Below are 18,520 nucleotides of genomic sequence, written 5' to 3' on the forward strand. Positions count from 1 at the left end.
TTTCTGCTCCCGGGCTCATCTGCACCCCCCTAATGAAAGAATCAAAACAAATACTAAAAAAATAAAAAAAATTCAATTTTTTTTGTGTGGTAGATAAGTTTATGCGTGAGGTGCGCTCCAAGTTTCAACTCATTTGGACATTTGAGCAACTCTCAGCAAAAAAGACAAATTCAGGGTCTGTAAAAAAGTGTATTGTTCACACATTGTTCTGACCCGATTTTTTTTGGCTGAGAACTGCTCAGATGTCCAAATAAGTTGAAATTTGAAGCGAACCTCACGCATAAAATTGTCTATCACACAAAAAAATTTGATTTTGTTTGAATTTATTTAGTATTTGTTTTAATTTTTTTTTCTGGCCAGGTGCAGATGAGCCTGGGGACCGAATCGAGTTTCCAGCTTACTTCACATTTTCGGGTCCACCTAATTTTGTAATTGTATTTCATAGTGCCACAATCTTCCATCAATTGCAAAATTTTGTGCTTGTGACATCAACGGGTTGTGCACAAGAAGTCGAATGTTGTCCTCGGGCGAGGCTCTTACATGAGCCACGAGATGTTTTTTACCTGCTGTTCATGGAGCGTAGACATGAATTTTGGTACTCATGGCAAAAGCATTCTGCTAGTGATGAGAAATAAAATCTCTATTGTCCAAAATAGTGAGAAAGTGAGCACAACTGATTAGAGGGTTTTGTCATGAGAGTAGAGATTCGAATCCAAAAATTATTTTTTGAAATGCACGACTTCAAATCCACGAAATCTTTGAAATTTCTATGATTCTTTTTTAAGTGCGCGAACTTTTTTCAAATTCGTGAACTTTGTTTTTAAAAATTGACGAACCTTTTCAAATCTATGATTTTTTTTCTTTTTCTTGATTCTTGAACTTTTATCAAATGTCATGAACCTTTTTCAGAAAAATGCAATCTTTTTGAATTCATGAACTTATTTTGAGGTACTCAAATACTAACTAGTTTTATGCTATTATTTATCCCCACAAAAAATGTATAATACTTTTTGTCATGACTGCCCCCACTAACCTCTAGTATTACTTTTTTTCTTTCTAAAGTACGCCTAAAGCATATCATAACTTTATAGAAGACAGAGATTAGTTACAACAAATTACAAACTGGCTAGCATGGCAAACGAGCACAAGCCAGATAGAGCACACTACTCCTACAAAACTACTCCCTCTGTCCGGGTTTACTAGGCCCGGAGACCACTTCTCTTGAACCAAGACACATAGTAGCTTGCTCATATTAATCCTTCCATCCACTCCCAATGCATGCACTCTTTCAGATGGCAGCTCAAACATGCAGCCAATGAAAAAACATGCATACAACATATTTATTATTCAGCCATGGGACTAGTATCAACAATGCCTCAGCCTACAACCAATGAAATGGTTGTATGCACGTAAATTTTTAAAGTAAGGCCTTACAAAAAGGAACATGCTTGTGGTGCTCTTAGGTCTAGTGTTAAACTCCTTTCTTCCCCGCAAGAGACCAAAGCTTGAGCTCTTGGAAAATGAGAGACACAAGCTCCCACTCATTGACCGTATCTCTCCTCCCAAGTACTTTCGGCCGTTCCTTACTTATCATCACAAAGATTGTAGTGGCACATTTACTAAGTTACAGTAACACTTTTGAGCAAGGATTGTGGAAATTGTTCGTATTGGGAGGCTGGGTGCTCTGCTCAGATAGATATCAGAGTCTTGGATAGTCATAGACAGGCATAAAGCTACTCCCGGAGAATACCAGCAAGTTGCGTGTGCTCAAGTTTCCACTTACCAGTCCCTTGAACTCCAATTCTTGTTCACCTCCAGTGTATCTACCACATATTCATGTACACACATGACACGCGAGATTGCACTAATGCTGTCATTCCCTTGGCAGTGAATGGAGTACTAGCAAGTCAATCTTCACTTTTACCTCCCCCGGTGCTCATTTCACTGAATCATCATTCACAGCAGTAGTGCTGGTCAAGCAACTTATTCATGCCTATGGAATTTACATTTCAATGGCATGCAACACAGTAGTAGCTTGACATTGCCGTGATTGGGCCAATTCCGGCGGCTTTTGAAAGCGTCAAGACCCTTTACCAGCGTGCCAGGTTGCTTTTCTCAAGACCACGAAACTTTTCGATCTTTTCTTATCACACTGCCCCCAACCCGCCTAATCTTCTGACCCCACTACTCATCTGGACTTTGATTAGACAAAGATCAGGAAGATAATGGTAGCTTTGAGCTAATTGCTCATGTCTTTATAGGATTTTCCAAATCCTCTGATGAAACTGAAGTGGGCAGTGCGTGCTGAGTGCTAACACTCAAACATAACGATGACAATGACAAAACAAAACTTGAGGATAGCCATACCAAACGGAGTGCTGTTTTTTAAGCTACCGAACCAAAGGGAACAGTAGTATTTTATGAAATGGCATGCTGTGATGATTAACCAACGGACAAGATTCGTGCGTGTGAGGGTGTGGGTGTTAACGGTTGACGAAATCCTCTTCTAACATTTGACTGCTTCGATCATGTGTTCACACATCCCATGGCCCAAGAGATGCCCCTTTCATGGGTCAAACTGTACACCATCCCCGTCCTCTCCATCAGCGAGACCGGTGCGCTCGCAAGCGACCAACCAAATATAGCCGGATCCGAATTGTCAAATGCGTGATGCACATACGGACATAGAGACGATCCGAAAACCTACCACACCTGAAGCATGGGTTCGGCACGGAAATACAGCATTTTTTCCGATCCCGCTCTCACTCTCACTCGTCTGCTTGCTCCCGTTTCTTCAGTTCCGTTTTCTACGAATATTGCAGCGAAGTACCAACCACCGAAGCAAACTGCTAGTCTGCTGGTGCTGAAAAAAGGCACTACTCTAAAAATTTGTAGCATCTCCTGAAGTCCAAGTGCACGAGTTGGTGTGGTCAAAGAATTGGCCGGGGAAGCTGGTTGCGAGGCGCAAAGAAATAAGGTGCGCACGCTCTCGCAACCAAGGAAAAATGCGCTCAATTGGTGCCTTGGTGCTCCGGTTTGAAGCGTGCAAGAACTGTAAACCCTGTGACCGATTGACCGGACACAGACTTCTCTAGCGAGCTAAGCTGCCACCAGCCCACCACTCGGCCCACTTCTGCTTGTGATTCTGCGGCCGCGATGGATGCCCCCGTCTCGCCAATCACCTACCCCGCCGTCTCTCCTCCTGTAACTTTCCGAGATTCTCCGCGTGCGGATTAACTGGGCAGTGCCAAGTGCCGACCAATCAATCGGTTTTCACCTGTGCCAGTCTTCAGCATTTCCGTCTCTCTCTTCTCAGTTGCCGTAGTGACCGTGTCATGATGTGAGGATGATGCTACGAAATCCCTCTCTCGCTCGTGCAGCGCGGTACGTCAATTACGACCATCCGTTGTGCAGGTTGAATTCGCCGGGCTGCTCTCCGGCGACCGTCCGGTCCGGTCGCACGGTTGCTGTCCGGCGACCTTTATGATTTGTTATAAGTAACGGCCTGATTAAGCACGAGGCCACTTACAGATTATACTGTTCATGTACGTTCTCTCGTTTACCTTTTCTCTTTGAAGTGAAATTGGAATCGCTGCTTGCTTTTTCTTCGGTCTACAGGTGTTGCTATCACTAGGACCCCTGTATAGGTTGTAGACAGAAAAAAAAAACGTGTGCAGTTCATAAGTTGGGGTTAAGTCAGGTGTCTACAGCACTTTCTTTATCTGTGTTTTGAGATGGGATTGATTCAAAACTAACCCATTCTAGCTAGCAAGGTAGCATAGAAATTAAGCACGCCGAAATGAAATTTCAGTTTAGCCCATGAAATCTACCCGGTCTTTTCATTTTTTTTTCGAAAAGGGGCATTTTATTACTTAAAAGATTTAAGCATTACACTCGATCTCTGCATAGTTAAGATGCACACAGCCAAACAATATCCTCTCATTCAAATGAAAAATAATAAAAAGGCGAAATACAAGGAAAACATGCAGTATCCGTATAACGCCTAAAGCGGAGGGGGGCCAATCCTAAGATCATGCTGCCACTCATGTTGGGTAAAAGTATCCCTCGCCGCCTGCAATCGTGTACACACCTCCATAAGCAGGTCTCGATTCTCCACCCGGTCTTTTCATTATCATCAGTCGCGTCGTGGGAATGTGTCCAAGAATAATGTCGATTCAGTACCATCCTCCTCCTCCTACATTTTCTACGGGCGCAGCCATGCAAGGATCCAAACAAACCGTGATACGGACTAGATTAGTGCATTACCAAACAAAAGAGGCAGAAGAAAAATTTGTGGAAGGCCGTTTCATACTGCTGGAAGGAACCGGCGTGCCCATCTTCCATGTCCTTTGCGCACAAAGGACTCGCCAACGGGGTCCCTCACCGCGAGTCATCATCCAGCAACTCGATCGGAGCCTCGGACAATTTAAGAGCAACAGACAGCCTTGCTTAAGCGATTTAACTCGCTGGTTGGTGAAGCATCCACCGCTGGGCCTGTCATCGCTACGCCTATTTATATCCTGAACTATGTAATGCTGGTTGGATCCATAATTGTTGTCGACAACTCTTATTTTTCGAACCTCGGTGGATCGATCTGTAGTTCGGTACCACTTCTAGGAGGTGTGTGTGTGCGCGCGCCCCCTCGTGCAGTGCAGTAATCAGCGTGAAAAGTAGATAACATGATAATTTGGTTTGGTCATTGGTGCATGCAGTCTTTCAGACATGAAACGCTTGCATGCTATGCTCATGATCCACAATCATGGATGAGGCAAATCTTTTGCCTCCGTTTAAAAAAAAAAACAATCTAGGGCAGCTTTGGTTGAACTCAGTCACAGTCAGTGTGTGAATTCCGAGCCTGAGTATGGGTCCAAAGGGCGCCAATGGAGCCTTTCCAGACACGCGAAACCGTTCGAGATCTTCAGAGCCTCTCCTGAGCAAGTTAAAAACAGTCTGAACCACAAACCCCCCACACCATCATCACCATCCTTTTCTCGACAGCGCCTTTCAGTTACATACACACAGTATCAGCACGAACGTCGTGTTGCGTTGAACACAGTGGGAGTGGGAACCATCCAAATCCCGGAATAGAAAGATGCCTAACGGCTAACGCCAACATTGTTTCAAGAAAGCAACAGCCTGCAGTTTTTGGGCATCTTGAAAGTTCTGCTAAAAACACTCCTACACTTCAGAAATCGGCGGGTGTGACTACATCATCGTTCCCCTGATTCATGCCCCCTCGAAGAGCTCAAAGAGCTAGTGTTTGACTTGCCCCCTTGTTTTAGCGTAGCTTATTTCAAGGGACTGCCTCACTCTGGTAGCCTCCAAATTTAGGCGAGCACAAGGGAGGGCATGTGCTTTTTGTTTGGCGCCGCAAGGAGAAGGTGCTCAGTACACACTTGGCTAGAATAAGACAGGCTTGCGGTTAGGACAAAGTCTTAATCATGCTATAAGCCCCACATAGAGCCTAGCTAGGGGTCGATTTGGGGAAGCACTTGTGTTGCTAATCCGTAGCCATTATACAAAGATGGGTCAAGTAGTGCAAAATTCGCCCCGTTCTCTTTCAGCAGTTTCACGTGCCTATGGGGTGTGGAATACTAGGCACACCCTAGCTAGTCTGAAACTTCTTTTTCCAGAGATCATTCCTTTCGCCCCAAAAAATATATATAGAGAAAGGGCAATACACTATTAATATCAAGCTAGTACTAAGTACATTCGAACTCTACGACAACACAATGCCAAAAGTCAGCAGAAGATTGAAGATGCACACAACCGAATTATGAAAAACAGAAGAGAAAAGAGGGACATGGCACATGAATGTCACATTGGAGTGATCAGGATCAGGATCAAAGAGCAACGCCTAGACTGAAAACAGGTCATCCATAAAGAATCGAAACTTTTTCCTGTCTAAAATCGCTCAAACTTCCCTCCCAGCACAACAGTTTCTTAAGGAAAGAATCAGCCGGAGTTAATATCTTGACTTCAGCAGGAGCTAGAGTCCCAACACATGTTAAGTTGGCTGTTGGCGCATATTGTTCACACTGCTTATGTCTCCGTATTTAATCGCATTTCATCATTGTAATATTGACTTTGCTGCTGTCCTAGAATAAGATTCGTACATGGAAAATGTGTACAAAAAACTCGCACATTCCTTTGCTGACGAACGCGCGATTTAGGTATGTCAAATGGCAAATATTCTCGCAACCGAAGTTCGTTATTCTTCAACCTATGTGCACATGGAGCATGATAAATCTGGCACTCCTCACACCATAATCTTATTTTCTTTCCCATCCACGGATGCAACGCATGTCATTCTCGTATATGGCTCCACTTAATTACGTACGTACCCTACTTTCGTCAATGGCTCCCACGTTGCCTTGCTGACGAAGGCACAATTTAGGCAAGCCGGATTCCAAAGATTCTCGCAACCGAAGATTGTTACCTTGGAGCTTGGACCTATTAGTGCATATATGGAGCACCATAAATCTTCTTTTCTTTCCATGGATGCAATCATGCAATGCAATGCAACGCAACGCAAGCCATTCTCGTGCGGCTCCACTTCCGTAACCCACTTTTGTCAAAGGCTCTACTTGATTAGGCTCTGGCCGGCTTAATCCATGGAGCCATTCGCTCCGCGCATCACGGAGGGTCGACAAAAAAAGACAACGTAACTATGTTTCTGGAACGTGCGGAGGAAGAAGCGAGATTTTTTGCAGCTGGTTTCTGGTTGTTGTGCAGTGTACATGTCTCCTGCGGCAGCATGTTCGTTTCCCGTCGCCGTCGAGGCCGATGCTTCGAGGGACAGTCATAGCCTCATAGGAAAGAGAGAGGTGGAGAGAAGCAGAGGTAGCCATGTGTCACGTGTGCTCCTACGTGGTCAGCATACCTATTTATGTATACGTGTGGAGCCTGCGGGCTGCGTCGACGTGAGGGGAATAAATCGACGGTTACGCTCTACGTCAGTGTTACTAGTAGTAGACGAGTGACAGAGCAGATGTGTTTTTTTAGCAATCTGGCACGCTGATCGACAGTGTTCGTAGGTACTACGTGCACGTACGTAGGGGTGTGCGCCAGGGGAAGCTGTGGACAGTGGGATGAATGTCATGCTCTCCACGACCCTCGACTGAAACGGACAAAATGGAGCATATCGGTTCGGAGGGGATGGACAATGCTCTCCGCGCTCCTGGCCACTGGATTCTTTCTCGTGAGAAGTTGGCAGCACGTTGGCCCTGCAAAATATGGCTCCCGTACTTAGATGAGTAGACTGACCTTTTTTTTTTTAGGAATGAGTAGATTGACCTTAATCAAACTGTTTATATACCGTATTTATAAGACTAACTATTTATGTAACCCTTATTATAATAATAACAAACACTAACATCGCATAGTTTCTTTCGTACGACGGTTTTCTGCTTAGGATCACCGTAAGAAAGAAACCAGAACAATCTTAGTGTTTTGTCTAACAGACAAGAATAAACTTGATAAATACCCGAGTTGAATTGCGAAAATGAAGAAACAATTGAAGACCGTTACAACAAAAAAAGGCCTTATGATAATATGAGTGTAATGTGTGTAAAAGATGATATGAAAATAGATCGTCTATGTCTTTCTTTCCCCTCTAGCAAGGCAACTAGAGTAAAGCTTTCCTCCTCAACATTCACCGACGAGCCCGTGGATTAGCCTCCCCTCCACGCGCCGCTCCGGCGGCTGGTGGCGGGGAGGGGAATTCTGGTGTTGCGGCTTCGTCTAGTAGATAGGTCAGGGTTTTAGTCCTTGCAGCGGCGCCGTTCAGACGAATGACGGTGTTTCTTTTTCGAGTCATTCTTTCGGACTCCGATCCTTCTCAATTTCGTTGCCGGGTCGAATTAGACGGAGCTCCGGCCTAGATTCCTGTCAGACTCTCGGAGCGGCGAGCTTGGTGGTTTCTCGTCGAGTCATGTTCTTCAGATCGATTCAAGGGTTTGACGGTGACGGCTGCGGCTCCGGGGTGCTAGTTCTTAGGGACACGTTACACATGTACACGGAGACCTTTTGGTTGTCATCGATAAGGCCGGGCTGGCTCCGGTATGGAAAGGCGACGATGACGCGTTGGCGGCTCGTTCTAGCGGCGGCATCTGTCGTTCGGTGGTCTTGACCTCGACGCAATTTTTATTATGTTTAAGGTGTTTTGTACTTCTGATAAACCTTTATCATAGATCCAAGTTTCTTTTTGTAAAAAGAAAAAAAATCACTCACATCTTCAAAAGTAAATGTGCTGAATACATAAATCTTTAGAACAATAGAAAGTAATGAATCATAAATAAGTTTCATTAGGGCATCTCTAACACGAACCTTCAAACCGCTCACAATCGTCTGGACCGAGCTTATTTTGTCATCTAAAGCGGGTCTAACGGACGGTGCATACGTCCGTTTTTTTCTATAAACCAGACGAAACTAGGGGTGTTTGAGGGCGTCCGAACCGCTGTCATGTATGCGTTTATTTTAGGGGTTAGCGTTGGAAATACCCTTGGCGGGAACTTTACGTGGATCGTAAGCATGTAGCAGGACCACACCACACATACGGCATGACCCTTCACGATAGCAAACGCATCAACAAGCGAGCCAGGGATCTCAATGCATTTCGCTGGGCAACATGCACCCCTGGAACACAAGCTGTCTGTTTCGTATTTGTCGTTCAGGCCAACGAAACATGACCTGCAGGGGTACGGAGTTTCGACGCTCACCCAACAACCCCCGCCGCTTCCTGCACCAGCCAGCCATATGCCTCTGCCCGGGCGGTTGTTCCGCGGGCTAATTTCAACCTTTGCCGGGCAATCATGCAGCATCACCGTCGACAGACACCCACACACAGCGAGCGGTGCATACCACCGGCGCGGTGAGAATGCGGCGAAAACCATCGGCTTGGCTAGTTGGCTTTGGCGGCGAGACCTCGGGGCGCGCCGCTCGCCCGCCCGCGTGGTTCAGCTGATCACACCGCCACCCTGCCCTGCCGCGCGCCACGTTCCCGTGGACACCTACTTGCCCTGCGACTTCGACGCCTTTCGCGCGCTCGCGCGGCACCAACAACAACCGCGACCGCCGGCCGATTGATTGGTCAGGCCGCCGCGGCCCTTGTCGCCGGCGCCACAGCCACCCATCCTCCAGCTGACCTGCGAGGCAAAGGCGTGTCGCATCTCACACCCGCACGCATGTGCCGGCTGTACGTTCAGTCCTTCGCATCCCTGCCCCAAAGTCGTTAACTATGAACGTGAGGAGCATACCACGCACGCGCGTACTGTCCATGAACTTGACCGTAGGCAATGGCAACGCGATAGACAGCAAACATAGCTGCAGGTGCATACACACCACGGCTTTGCCGGCTTGTCGATCGATAGCGCGAATGGGCCCTGATCAGAATAGAAAGGACAAAGGAGTGGACAATGCACGGCGCTCTCCGCTCCGGGGAGACGTCTCTGCAAGTGCAACCGGCGAAAACGACGAGATCGATACAAAACAGAGCCACAACCAATACTTGGCTTTTAGCCTTTTAGTACATTGGATGCATGCCGTTGCGGATTCCCTGCTGAGCACGAACCATATGCAGATAAACCCAACGACCGCAGCAGCAGAAAGAACATCATGCATCTGCACGCATGCATGTAGTATCAGATATCGGCCATGTTCTGGTTCTGCTTTGCTAGCTCCCGCCGGAAAGAAGGACGGAAGGTGCGTCGTGACGATCGAGCATATGTCACGTAGGATGCTGAGTCAGGATCCTAGGAAGGTACATAGAGGAAAAGGAACACACGTGGTCTACGTTTGCACCCGGTATATTGATTGGTATAGGTCATGAGTCTCGGACGGTCGTGGCACACTTGGTGCCAAGAGAGAGACTCGTTCTTCGTCGCTGCCTAGATCGGTCCAGAGTTAGCGTACAGTATCAACATGGTTGGCTAGTCTAACGAGATACAGTATGGCTGGTTTGCACCCGGTATACCGTGAGCTCATTTTCGCAGTGCCATGATTTTTTCTTGGTCGCCGTAGCATCTTCTACAAGAAAAATATTCACACGGCTGCAATTTTTTCAGTTAATTAACCTGTAACGTTATACCCTAACCGTTCTTTTTTTGCAGATCTTTAACACTGTAGAAAATTGACCCACTGGGCGCTTAGAACGTCTAACAGTGTGAGAAAACGACCACGTCAAGTATTTCACGACGGAAACTCGGCCGATTCAAACGTGCACACAAGGAGGACATGAGCATGTGCTTTGATCTCGTTCGCCTTGAGCGGAAGGGCAAACCCGGCTACAGTCCCACAGGCGACAACGGCCGTCTGCATGCAGATGCACAACGCGACACGACGGTTGCCGTGGATCACCGGACTCCTCCCGGCACCCGATCCCGCGAAACGGATTTGCAGAGCGCCGGCTAAGAGCATCTCCAGCAGCGTCTTCAACAAGTCCCCCAGGCGATTTTTTTGACGCCGGCGTCAAAAAAACGGCCCAGTCGCGCCCCCAGGACGACGAAAAGCGTCGGCTCGGCCTTTTTTCCGCCGGCGGCCGCAGGCCGAACCCGGCGCGCTGGCGGCGCTTGGGGGCTCCGGTGCAAGGGAAAAGCGCGGCTGGCCCACGTCGTCAGGTGAAAAGTCAAGATTTTCTTTCCCGACTCGCCTCCCACCCCCCGCGCTCTCGGCCGCCACTAGGTATATCCCGGCGCCGCCCCGCCGCCCTTCACCGGTAGATAGCCATTCCCCGCCGGAAAAATAGCAGAGATTCGCCGCGGCAGCCCCTCCGACACCAGCTGGGCGTTTTCGGCCGCCGTTTCCGGCCGCGGAGGGGCAGTTTAGCTGCTGGCGATTTGCCTGCCTCGGCGATGGACTCGGATGACGAGGAAGTGCTCGCCGCGCTGCTGGAGGAGGAAGCCGAGGCCGACGTCCAGGAAGAAGAGCATCTAATGGTGCTCGCCGCCCTCGCCCAGCTGCTGGCGAGCAATGAAAAGCCGCGGCGAGATGGCTCGGCGCCGGGGCGGGTGAAAGCAAAGAACCGGCATCGTCTCGAAGGCTACTGCATGCTCTACTCCGACTACTTCGCGATGCTCCACTTCACGGCGACAGAACATTTCGGCGCCGTTATCGGATGAGCAGAAAGCTTTTCCTCAGGATTGGGAATTCCATCCGGGAGTTCGACAACTACTTCAAATGCAAGATGGATTGCACCGGCAAACTTGGATTCACCTCCATCCAGAAATGCACGACAGCGATGAGGATGCTTGCATACGGAGCTCTCGGGGACTCACAGGACGACTATGGGCGCACGGCCGAGTCCACCAACATAGAGTGTTTCTACAAGTTCTGTCAGGCAGTGGTGGCAGTGTTTGGACCGCAATACTTGAGAACACCCAATGCGGAAGACACTGCTCGGATCCTAGCACAGAATGCAGCAAGAGGATTTCCTGGGATGCTTGGAAGTATCGACTGCATGCATTGGAAATGGAAGAATTGCCCATTTGCTTGGCAGGGGATGTACAAAGGCGCCAAAGGCGGTTGCAGTGTGGTACTTGAGGCGGTGGCCACACAGAACCTCTGGATTTGGCACTCCTTCTTTCGTATGCCAGGAACTCACAATGACATCAACGTGCTGCAGTGCTCTCCTGTCTTTGCCAAGCTTGTTGAAGGTCATTCTCCTCCGGTGAACTTCGAGATCAATGGACGGCACTACAACAAGGGGTACTATCTAGCTGATGGCATCTATCCGAGATGGTCGACATTTGTGAAGACCATCAAAAACCCTGTGCCTGGAGGCAAGAACGCCTGGTTTGCGAAGATTCAGGAGGCTTGCAGGAAGGATGTCGAGCGGGCATTTGGTGTGCTCCAATCTCGATTTGTTGTTGTCCGGTACCCTGCTCAGACCTGATCGAAAGATCAAATGTGGGAGATCATGACCTGCTGTGTCATCTTGCACAACATGATCATTGAGAGCGAGCAGGAAGATCCAGTGTTTGACACTGAACCATACCACAGGCAGGGTCCTCTTGCCCAAGTTGATCACCAGCTACCGGCAACCTGGACTGCCTACCTCAGTATGCGTCAGGAGATCCGAGACCCACAGGTGCATCATCAACTGCAGCAAGATCTGATAGAGCACCTACGGAGGCTCAAGGGCGACACCGGGCGCGACGTGTGATGAAATATGAGTTTTTATTTGTTGAACTAAATAATTTGTATTGAACTATTTGTTGTTGAACTATTTTGTTAAAGTATTTGAATTTTCTGTGATGAAATATGTGATAAAAAAATATTTATGTTGATAATTGAACGCCGAGCCACGGCGAACCACGTCGAATATGGGCCTATTCTCGTCCATATGGGCCTTTTTCACCGAAATGGGGCTTTAAAAATGGGCCAAAATCGGTGACTGGGACGAGCTGGGGCCGACGACTAAGCGCAAAACCGCCGCCCCAGCGCCGAACGAATCGCCGGCTCACCCAGGGGGCGATTTTTATGCGTCTTGGGGGGCCAACGGCTGGAGATGCTCTAAGCTATAGACGCATTAATACGGTGCATGCGCGCGGTTGACCTCGCCGCCGCCGCCCGCCCGCCGCAGGACATTCCTCGATCCGATCCCGTGCCGTGACGGGCGCAAAAAGGAGGACCCCGATCTGTGGCGTGAAGGACGCACCATCTGGACCCGGGGCGTCCGCCGTGGCGAGTCCGGCGGTACGCCACCCGCGTTGCTGTTGTTGCTGTAGTGCCATGGCTTCGAGAACAAAGAGACCAGGCCACGTACGAACCCACTTACTACAAATACAAATGGAGGTTAATGGTTACAGGTGCAAGATCAACGTCAAGGGGTTTAAAAATGAAGGCGAACGGCACATGCAAAGTTGGCCACGAGATAACACGGCGGGCGGCCGATCTCGGCGAGCTCTTCGACTGGTCGAACTCGTTTGCGTTTGCTGCTAGCACGGTAAATATGATGTGATCTGATATACTGAGAAAGAAGAAGCTGTGACACCAAGTCAGTTTTGTAGACAAAGTGCATGGCTGATTTAAATCCTACGCCTGCAGCATGCTCCCTCGACTCTGCGCGGCCGAAGCAAACCTGCCCTTTGGCTCTCCAAAATAACCGAATTGTTCAGACCAAGAGTAGCTAAGTTTTGCTTCGTTCGAAGTAAAGTTCTTGCTATGATTCTGGAACTGCGTGCTTGATTGGACGGTCAAAACGTGTTTTCATCCATCACTCATAGTTAATTAAGACATGCATGCACTAGAACCGACTTTAACCTCCTCGCTTGCACTTCCACTTCCACAGTGCTAATGCGGGAAAAAAATCTTATGCGATCCGGGTCGCACGTTCTGCGTTGTGAGACCCTCTCGTGATCATAACACCTGGAAAAAACGGATCTCAAAGCACATCTCCTTTCTTCCACCTCTGGCCTCTCTCTTTCTCTTCCGTCGAGCAACACCAGCACAAGCGCGAACAGCAAGGCAGATCATGTCCAATGGCCGGCACCATCCCCACCATTCTCCGCCCCTGCGGCCGGTGTCTCCTTCTGTACGAGATAACACGGCGGGCGGCGGATTTCGCCGCGCTATTCGGCGGGTCGAACTCGTTACGTTTGCTAGCACGTTAAATATGACGTGATCTTTTTTTTTTGACAAACGTAAATATGACGTGATCTTTTTTTTTTGACAAACGTAAATATGATGTGATCTGATGCAGAGAGAGAAGAAGCTGTGCCACAAACGCTGCTCGTGGTAATTGAAGTTTCCTCCCACCAAATTAGGTACCAAGTCAGTTTTGCACAAGTACGGAGTATATCTAGTTTAAATTTTACGCCTGCAGCATGCTTCCTCAGTTCTGCACAGCCGAAGCAAACCTACCCTTTGCCACTCTAAAATAACCTAAGTGTTCAGACAAGTACGCTTAAAAAGTTACTAGTAGTAAGATCACGATTACTTCTGCGTTTTGCTTCGCTCCAAGTAAAGTTCTTGCTCTGAATCTGGAACTGCGAGCTTAATTGGACGGTCAAAAACGTGTTTTCATCCTTCACGCATAGGAGTAGTTATAATTAGACATGCATGCACTAGAACCGACTTTAACCTCCCCCATTCCACTTTCACAGTGCTATCTATGCCATAGTGGGGGGCTAGCTAAGCTTTGTACAGTAGAAAATAATACAGTATAGTTCCAGTCCACGTCAAGCTCAATACTCGCGTGAACCTTTGACTCCCAAACCTGTCTGTCCCTTCTTCGCTCGCCCGTTTTAAACTCCCACACCCCACACGGCCACACGCACAAACGTCGCAAAGAACCACGCGAACCGAACCCACGCACCACCACGGAAGAGAAGAGGAGGCGGCGAAAGACAAGAGAGAACGCAGCCGCCGCCGGGAGGAGAGCGCAGCGTGGGAGCGAGGAGCAGCAGCCGGCCGGCAGGCAATGGGCAACAGCATCGGCGGCCGGCGCAAGGGCGCCAAGGTGATGCAGCTGGACGGCACCGCGTTCAGGGTGAAGCCGCCGGCGTACGCGGGCGCCGTGCTGCGCGACCACCCGGGCTTCCAGCTGCTCGAGTCGGAGCAGGTCAAGCTGCTCGGCGTCCGCGCGCGCCCGCTCGAGCACGACGCGCTGCTCCGCCCGGGCCGGCTCTACTTCCTCGTCGCGCTGCCCCGCCCCACCGTGCCCCCGCGCCGCGCCTGGTCCGGCGCGCTCCACGTCGGCGCGCGCGAGAGGCTCGAGTCGCTCATGCTCACGCGCCGCTCCACCTCCGACCTCACCTTCCCGACCTCGGCCGGTGCCGGTACCGCGCCGCCCTCCCCGATGTCTACCGCCTCCGAGGGCGGGCCGGTCCAGCTCAGGATGCGCCTGCCCAAGGCGCAGGTCGCCAAGCTTATGGGCGAGAGCCGGGACGCTGCCGAGGCGGCCGCGAAGATCATGCAGCTCTGCGCCGCCAACGGCGCTGTGACGCCGGAGCGGAGCCCGCGGTTCCTGCCGACGGCGGACTGGGGCACTGGTGGGCTCCCGCAGACGCCAGAGCGGAGCCCGCGGTTCGTGCCGACGCCGGACTGGGGCGGTGGCAGGTTCGCGCAAACCCCAGAGCGGAGTCCCAGGTTCGCCGCAACGCCCGAGTGGGGTGCCAGGTTCATGATGCAGACACCGGAGAGGGGCGTAGAGACGGCGAAGACGCCGGATAGGTGGTCCGCTTTACCCCGCACGCCGGAGTATGCATCAGCGGACGTCAAGGCCAGCCGGAAGGAGGTAATGCACTGCTTCTTTCAAACTTTTTATTCAAAAATATTACTTCCTCTGTTCACTTTTATAAGTCGTTTAGGACAGCTGGAATTGAACTGTTTTAAGTTTTGTCTTAAATATTTAAAAGGTCTTATATAAGTGAAGGGAGGGAATACTATCTTTACTACTCATTCCGTCCCATAATACAAGACGTTTTTGTAGAACGGAGGGAGTACTAAATTTTTTTTGAACTGAAGGGGGGGAGTACTATTTTGATAGAACCATGCTATTAAGGTCTGAATCAAATACCCGCAAACAAAAAGGTCCTTGTATTGCTTTTCTGAATCAAATAACTTTATTTTGCAATACAAAAATAATCACTGTATAAATTGGTCCTTTTGTATTGCTTTTCATTCATCTGCATTTAAAAAGAAATCCGTGGGAAGGGAAACATTTTTTTTTCTTTCAAGCAACGGTGGTGTCTTATTGCCCAGTCAATAAAATAATGCAGAGACTTTCACCCAAAAATATGTATTACAAAACTGCTTATTTTGACCAACTCAATTTATCAAATACTCTCTCCGTCACACAATAAGTGTCTCAACTTTAGTATAACTTCATACTAAAGTTAGTACAAAGTTAAGACACTTAGTATGAGACGAAGAGAGTAATATATTAACAATATATAGTTTATAAAGCAGATAAATGGTTCACACAGTTTGTCACCCAATAAAATTTCCTACGAAATTAGCTTCGACTAATTCATACCATTATAATCTAGGTAAAACATGGCATGCATTTTGTTTCTTTCTTTCACCCGGTTCGTTTAGGAATATGTAAGCAAGCCATAAGAGCATTTCCAGCAGCATGGTATATCTTCGTTATGGACTGTCAATGGATCCCTACGTGTCCAAGTCCAATGGGGAACGATTTGGAGCTGTTAATGGTGTGACCAGTATTTTCGGCCGATGCAGATGTGTCTTAAGTATTGAACAGCGTGTTTGAGGTTTTTCCTGACACGTTACTACGTTAGTTATTTGTTGGCGATCAATTCTAGGATTTGACTGGTTTGAGTGATGGTGCAAAATACAGTTGCTTGTCATACTCCTACTTGAATATCTGGAAGTATGAGACAATTCTCATTTTCTGGCTGCGGATGAAGCATAGCAGTAGCAGTCGCCAGTCATAGATCTACCATGGAAAATAGTTGGCGCGCTGAAGTTTCAGAACAAGCTCTCTCAACGTTCGATGTTGTCAACTGATATTTTAGCACAGGAAGTCAGCAATAGCTCTGTTCCATCTTCAACCTAAAACTGTTGCGTTTCGTTATATGGATAGTCTTTTATCTGCGGATTCAGCATAGCAGCCATTCTGACGTTCCAAAATCTGTAGAAAGTCTATGTAGAGCTGATCTACAGTCAGATCTGTAGAAAGTCTATGTCTGACCAAGTGTCCAGAGCTAGGGAGAAAATTTCAGGGATCATAACGAGACAAGTTGCTCGACCCGGTTTATACCCATTAGTGTACCTTTGGGCCGATTCTTTCCGGTCACCTTCACTAATGTACTGTCAACTTACTGGTTCAATTAATTTATGGTTGAGCACCTGAAAGTCAAACCAGCAAATCCTAACCGTTAAACTAGTCTAGGCAGCAGCAGGCGACCGTTAGATGATGGCATGATACTATCTCATTGAAGCTGTTATCAGGGGAACTATCTCTTTGAAGTTCTTTGTTTTTGCGGGTAACTATCTCTTTGAAGTTAATCTTGTCACCATGACACCATTTAGCAATCGTTTTCTACCTGTGCCAGTTTTTCTCGCTCGAAGATAAGGGATATTACATCAGCAGAACTTCTCTTTACGATTTCCTTTGATTTTTGTTTCTCAGAAGTAAATTATTGTTGGCTCGCCCTGTACTCTTTCATGTACTTGATGTTCTGATCTTGCAATTCTCGGCCCATCGTTGTCGTGCCCTGAAGCGTAAACATAATAGCAATTGGTTGAAACGAATTACCCGTCGCTTTTGCTGACATCTTCTCATGTGACTCTTGTTTCTGTGGTGTTTCAGAAGCGAACGCGGTTCGTGGCCTTGCCGGATGAGATCATAGCATGATGACCTTTCGTCCACCTGAAGCGAGAGTGCTAATTCTTGTCCAAGTAATAGATCGATCGACCACAGGTTGCCGGAGCTGGAGACGAGAGGCCGCCGACGGTTTCCTGCCTCGCGCCTCGCTCCCTTCTTCTTCTTCTTCATACGGCATGGAGCGTCGTTTTCCTCTATGTTTGTTTACCTTTAGCCTTAGCCTGCGATTACATTGCTGCGAGTTGTGGTGCTCTCTGTAGTTAGCTTAGGGGAGATGTATATGGACCTCTACGTATAAACTTAACATATGATCCTGTGCATGACGTTGGGGATCGGACCCGCCCTGCGTTGCCGACGTCGTCGGGTCATCTCCAACCTCGCTGCATTCGGCTTTCGCATGTCGCGTGCCGTCTGGTCATGTCTTTTTTCTTTTCTTTTGTAAATACATACTTGGTTCAAGACGAATAATGGATGTAAGTGATTGTTTGATTCGATGTGGACACAAGGAACGGGCGCGCCCGGTCAGGGTCTTTGTCTTGCAAATCATGAGCTTTATTGATTACTTAGAAAGTTAGAAGTAATACATTCGTGGCTGATACAATCACGGAGGAAAAAAATCGAAACAAAGGGTCCTTTCCGAAGCATTTTTTTGAGAGACGAACGGAAGATGAATATTTTCCATGGTTAAAAAAAACACATATTTTTTGATATTTCAGTCATCCCATTAGGCCTTGTACAATGCAAGATGCTTAGAGAAATAAATCAATTTTTTCTTAAGCACCGGTGCATATTTGTGCAGGGTAGACGCTTAATTAGGCGCCTCTTCTGTAGAAATAGGCACTGGTGCTTCAGAAAAATCCGATTTATTATTCTAAACACTTAGCATTGTACAAGGCCTCATGCATCTGCGCCACCAATGGTGCATGCAGTGGAATCCATTGACGCGTAACATGGAAACAACAAACCTTCAGCAAATATTCACAATTTGTTTTACAGATAATTCAAATATTCACTGCTTTCTCAAAGAAAAGAGCAAACATTCACTACGACCCTGTATCTAGAAAGCCCACTCATTCATTCCTTCATTACTGCTTTCATTCCGTTCTTTGTTGCTAAAAGTGACAATTGCCTTTTAACCTCTGGCCCTTTGACCTCTAGTTGACCATTTTGACCCCGTTGACTTCCCAAAAATTTGAAAAAGTTCATGAATATTAAAAGAGTTCATAGATT

General features: G+C 48.0%; 1 protein-coding gene across 1 annotated transcript; it reads left to right on the plus strand.

Annotated features, from left to right (window-relative positions):
- The first annotated feature begins 14,251 nt into the window (after positions 1-14,251).
- LOC123169219 (uncharacterized protein At1g66480) lies at positions 14,252-17,784 on the plus strand. The gene is made up of 2 exons (XM_044587059.1): positions 14,252-15,235; positions 17,276-17,784. Exons 1-2 carry the CDS (start codon positions 14,420-14,422, stop codon positions 17,318-17,320), a joined length of 861 nt encoding a protein of 286 aa, XP_044442994.1. The 5' UTR covers positions 14,252-14,419; the 3' UTR covers positions 17,321-17,784.
- Positions 17,785-18,520: the final 736 nt, after the last annotated feature.

This window comes from Triticum aestivum, chromosome 7D, assembly GCF_018294505.1.
Source record: "Triticum aestivum cultivar Chinese Spring chromosome 7D, IWGSC CS RefSeq v2.1, whole genome shotgun sequence".
Taxonomy (NCBI): domain Eukaryota; kingdom Viridiplantae; phylum Streptophyta; class Magnoliopsida; order Poales; family Poaceae; genus Triticum; species Triticum aestivum.

What these genes read in the sequence shown, in the direction of transcription:
- LOC123169219 (XM_044587059.1), top strand. Translation starts at nt 14,420, where the DNA reads ATGGGCAACAGCATCGGCGGCCGGCGCAAGGGCGCCAAGGTGATGCAG. An exon ending in TCAAGGCCAGCCGGAAGGAG is followed by an intron (nt 15,236 to 17,275) that starts GTAATGCACTGC and finishes GTGGTGTTTCAG; the next exon opens with AAGCGAACGCGGTTCGTGGC.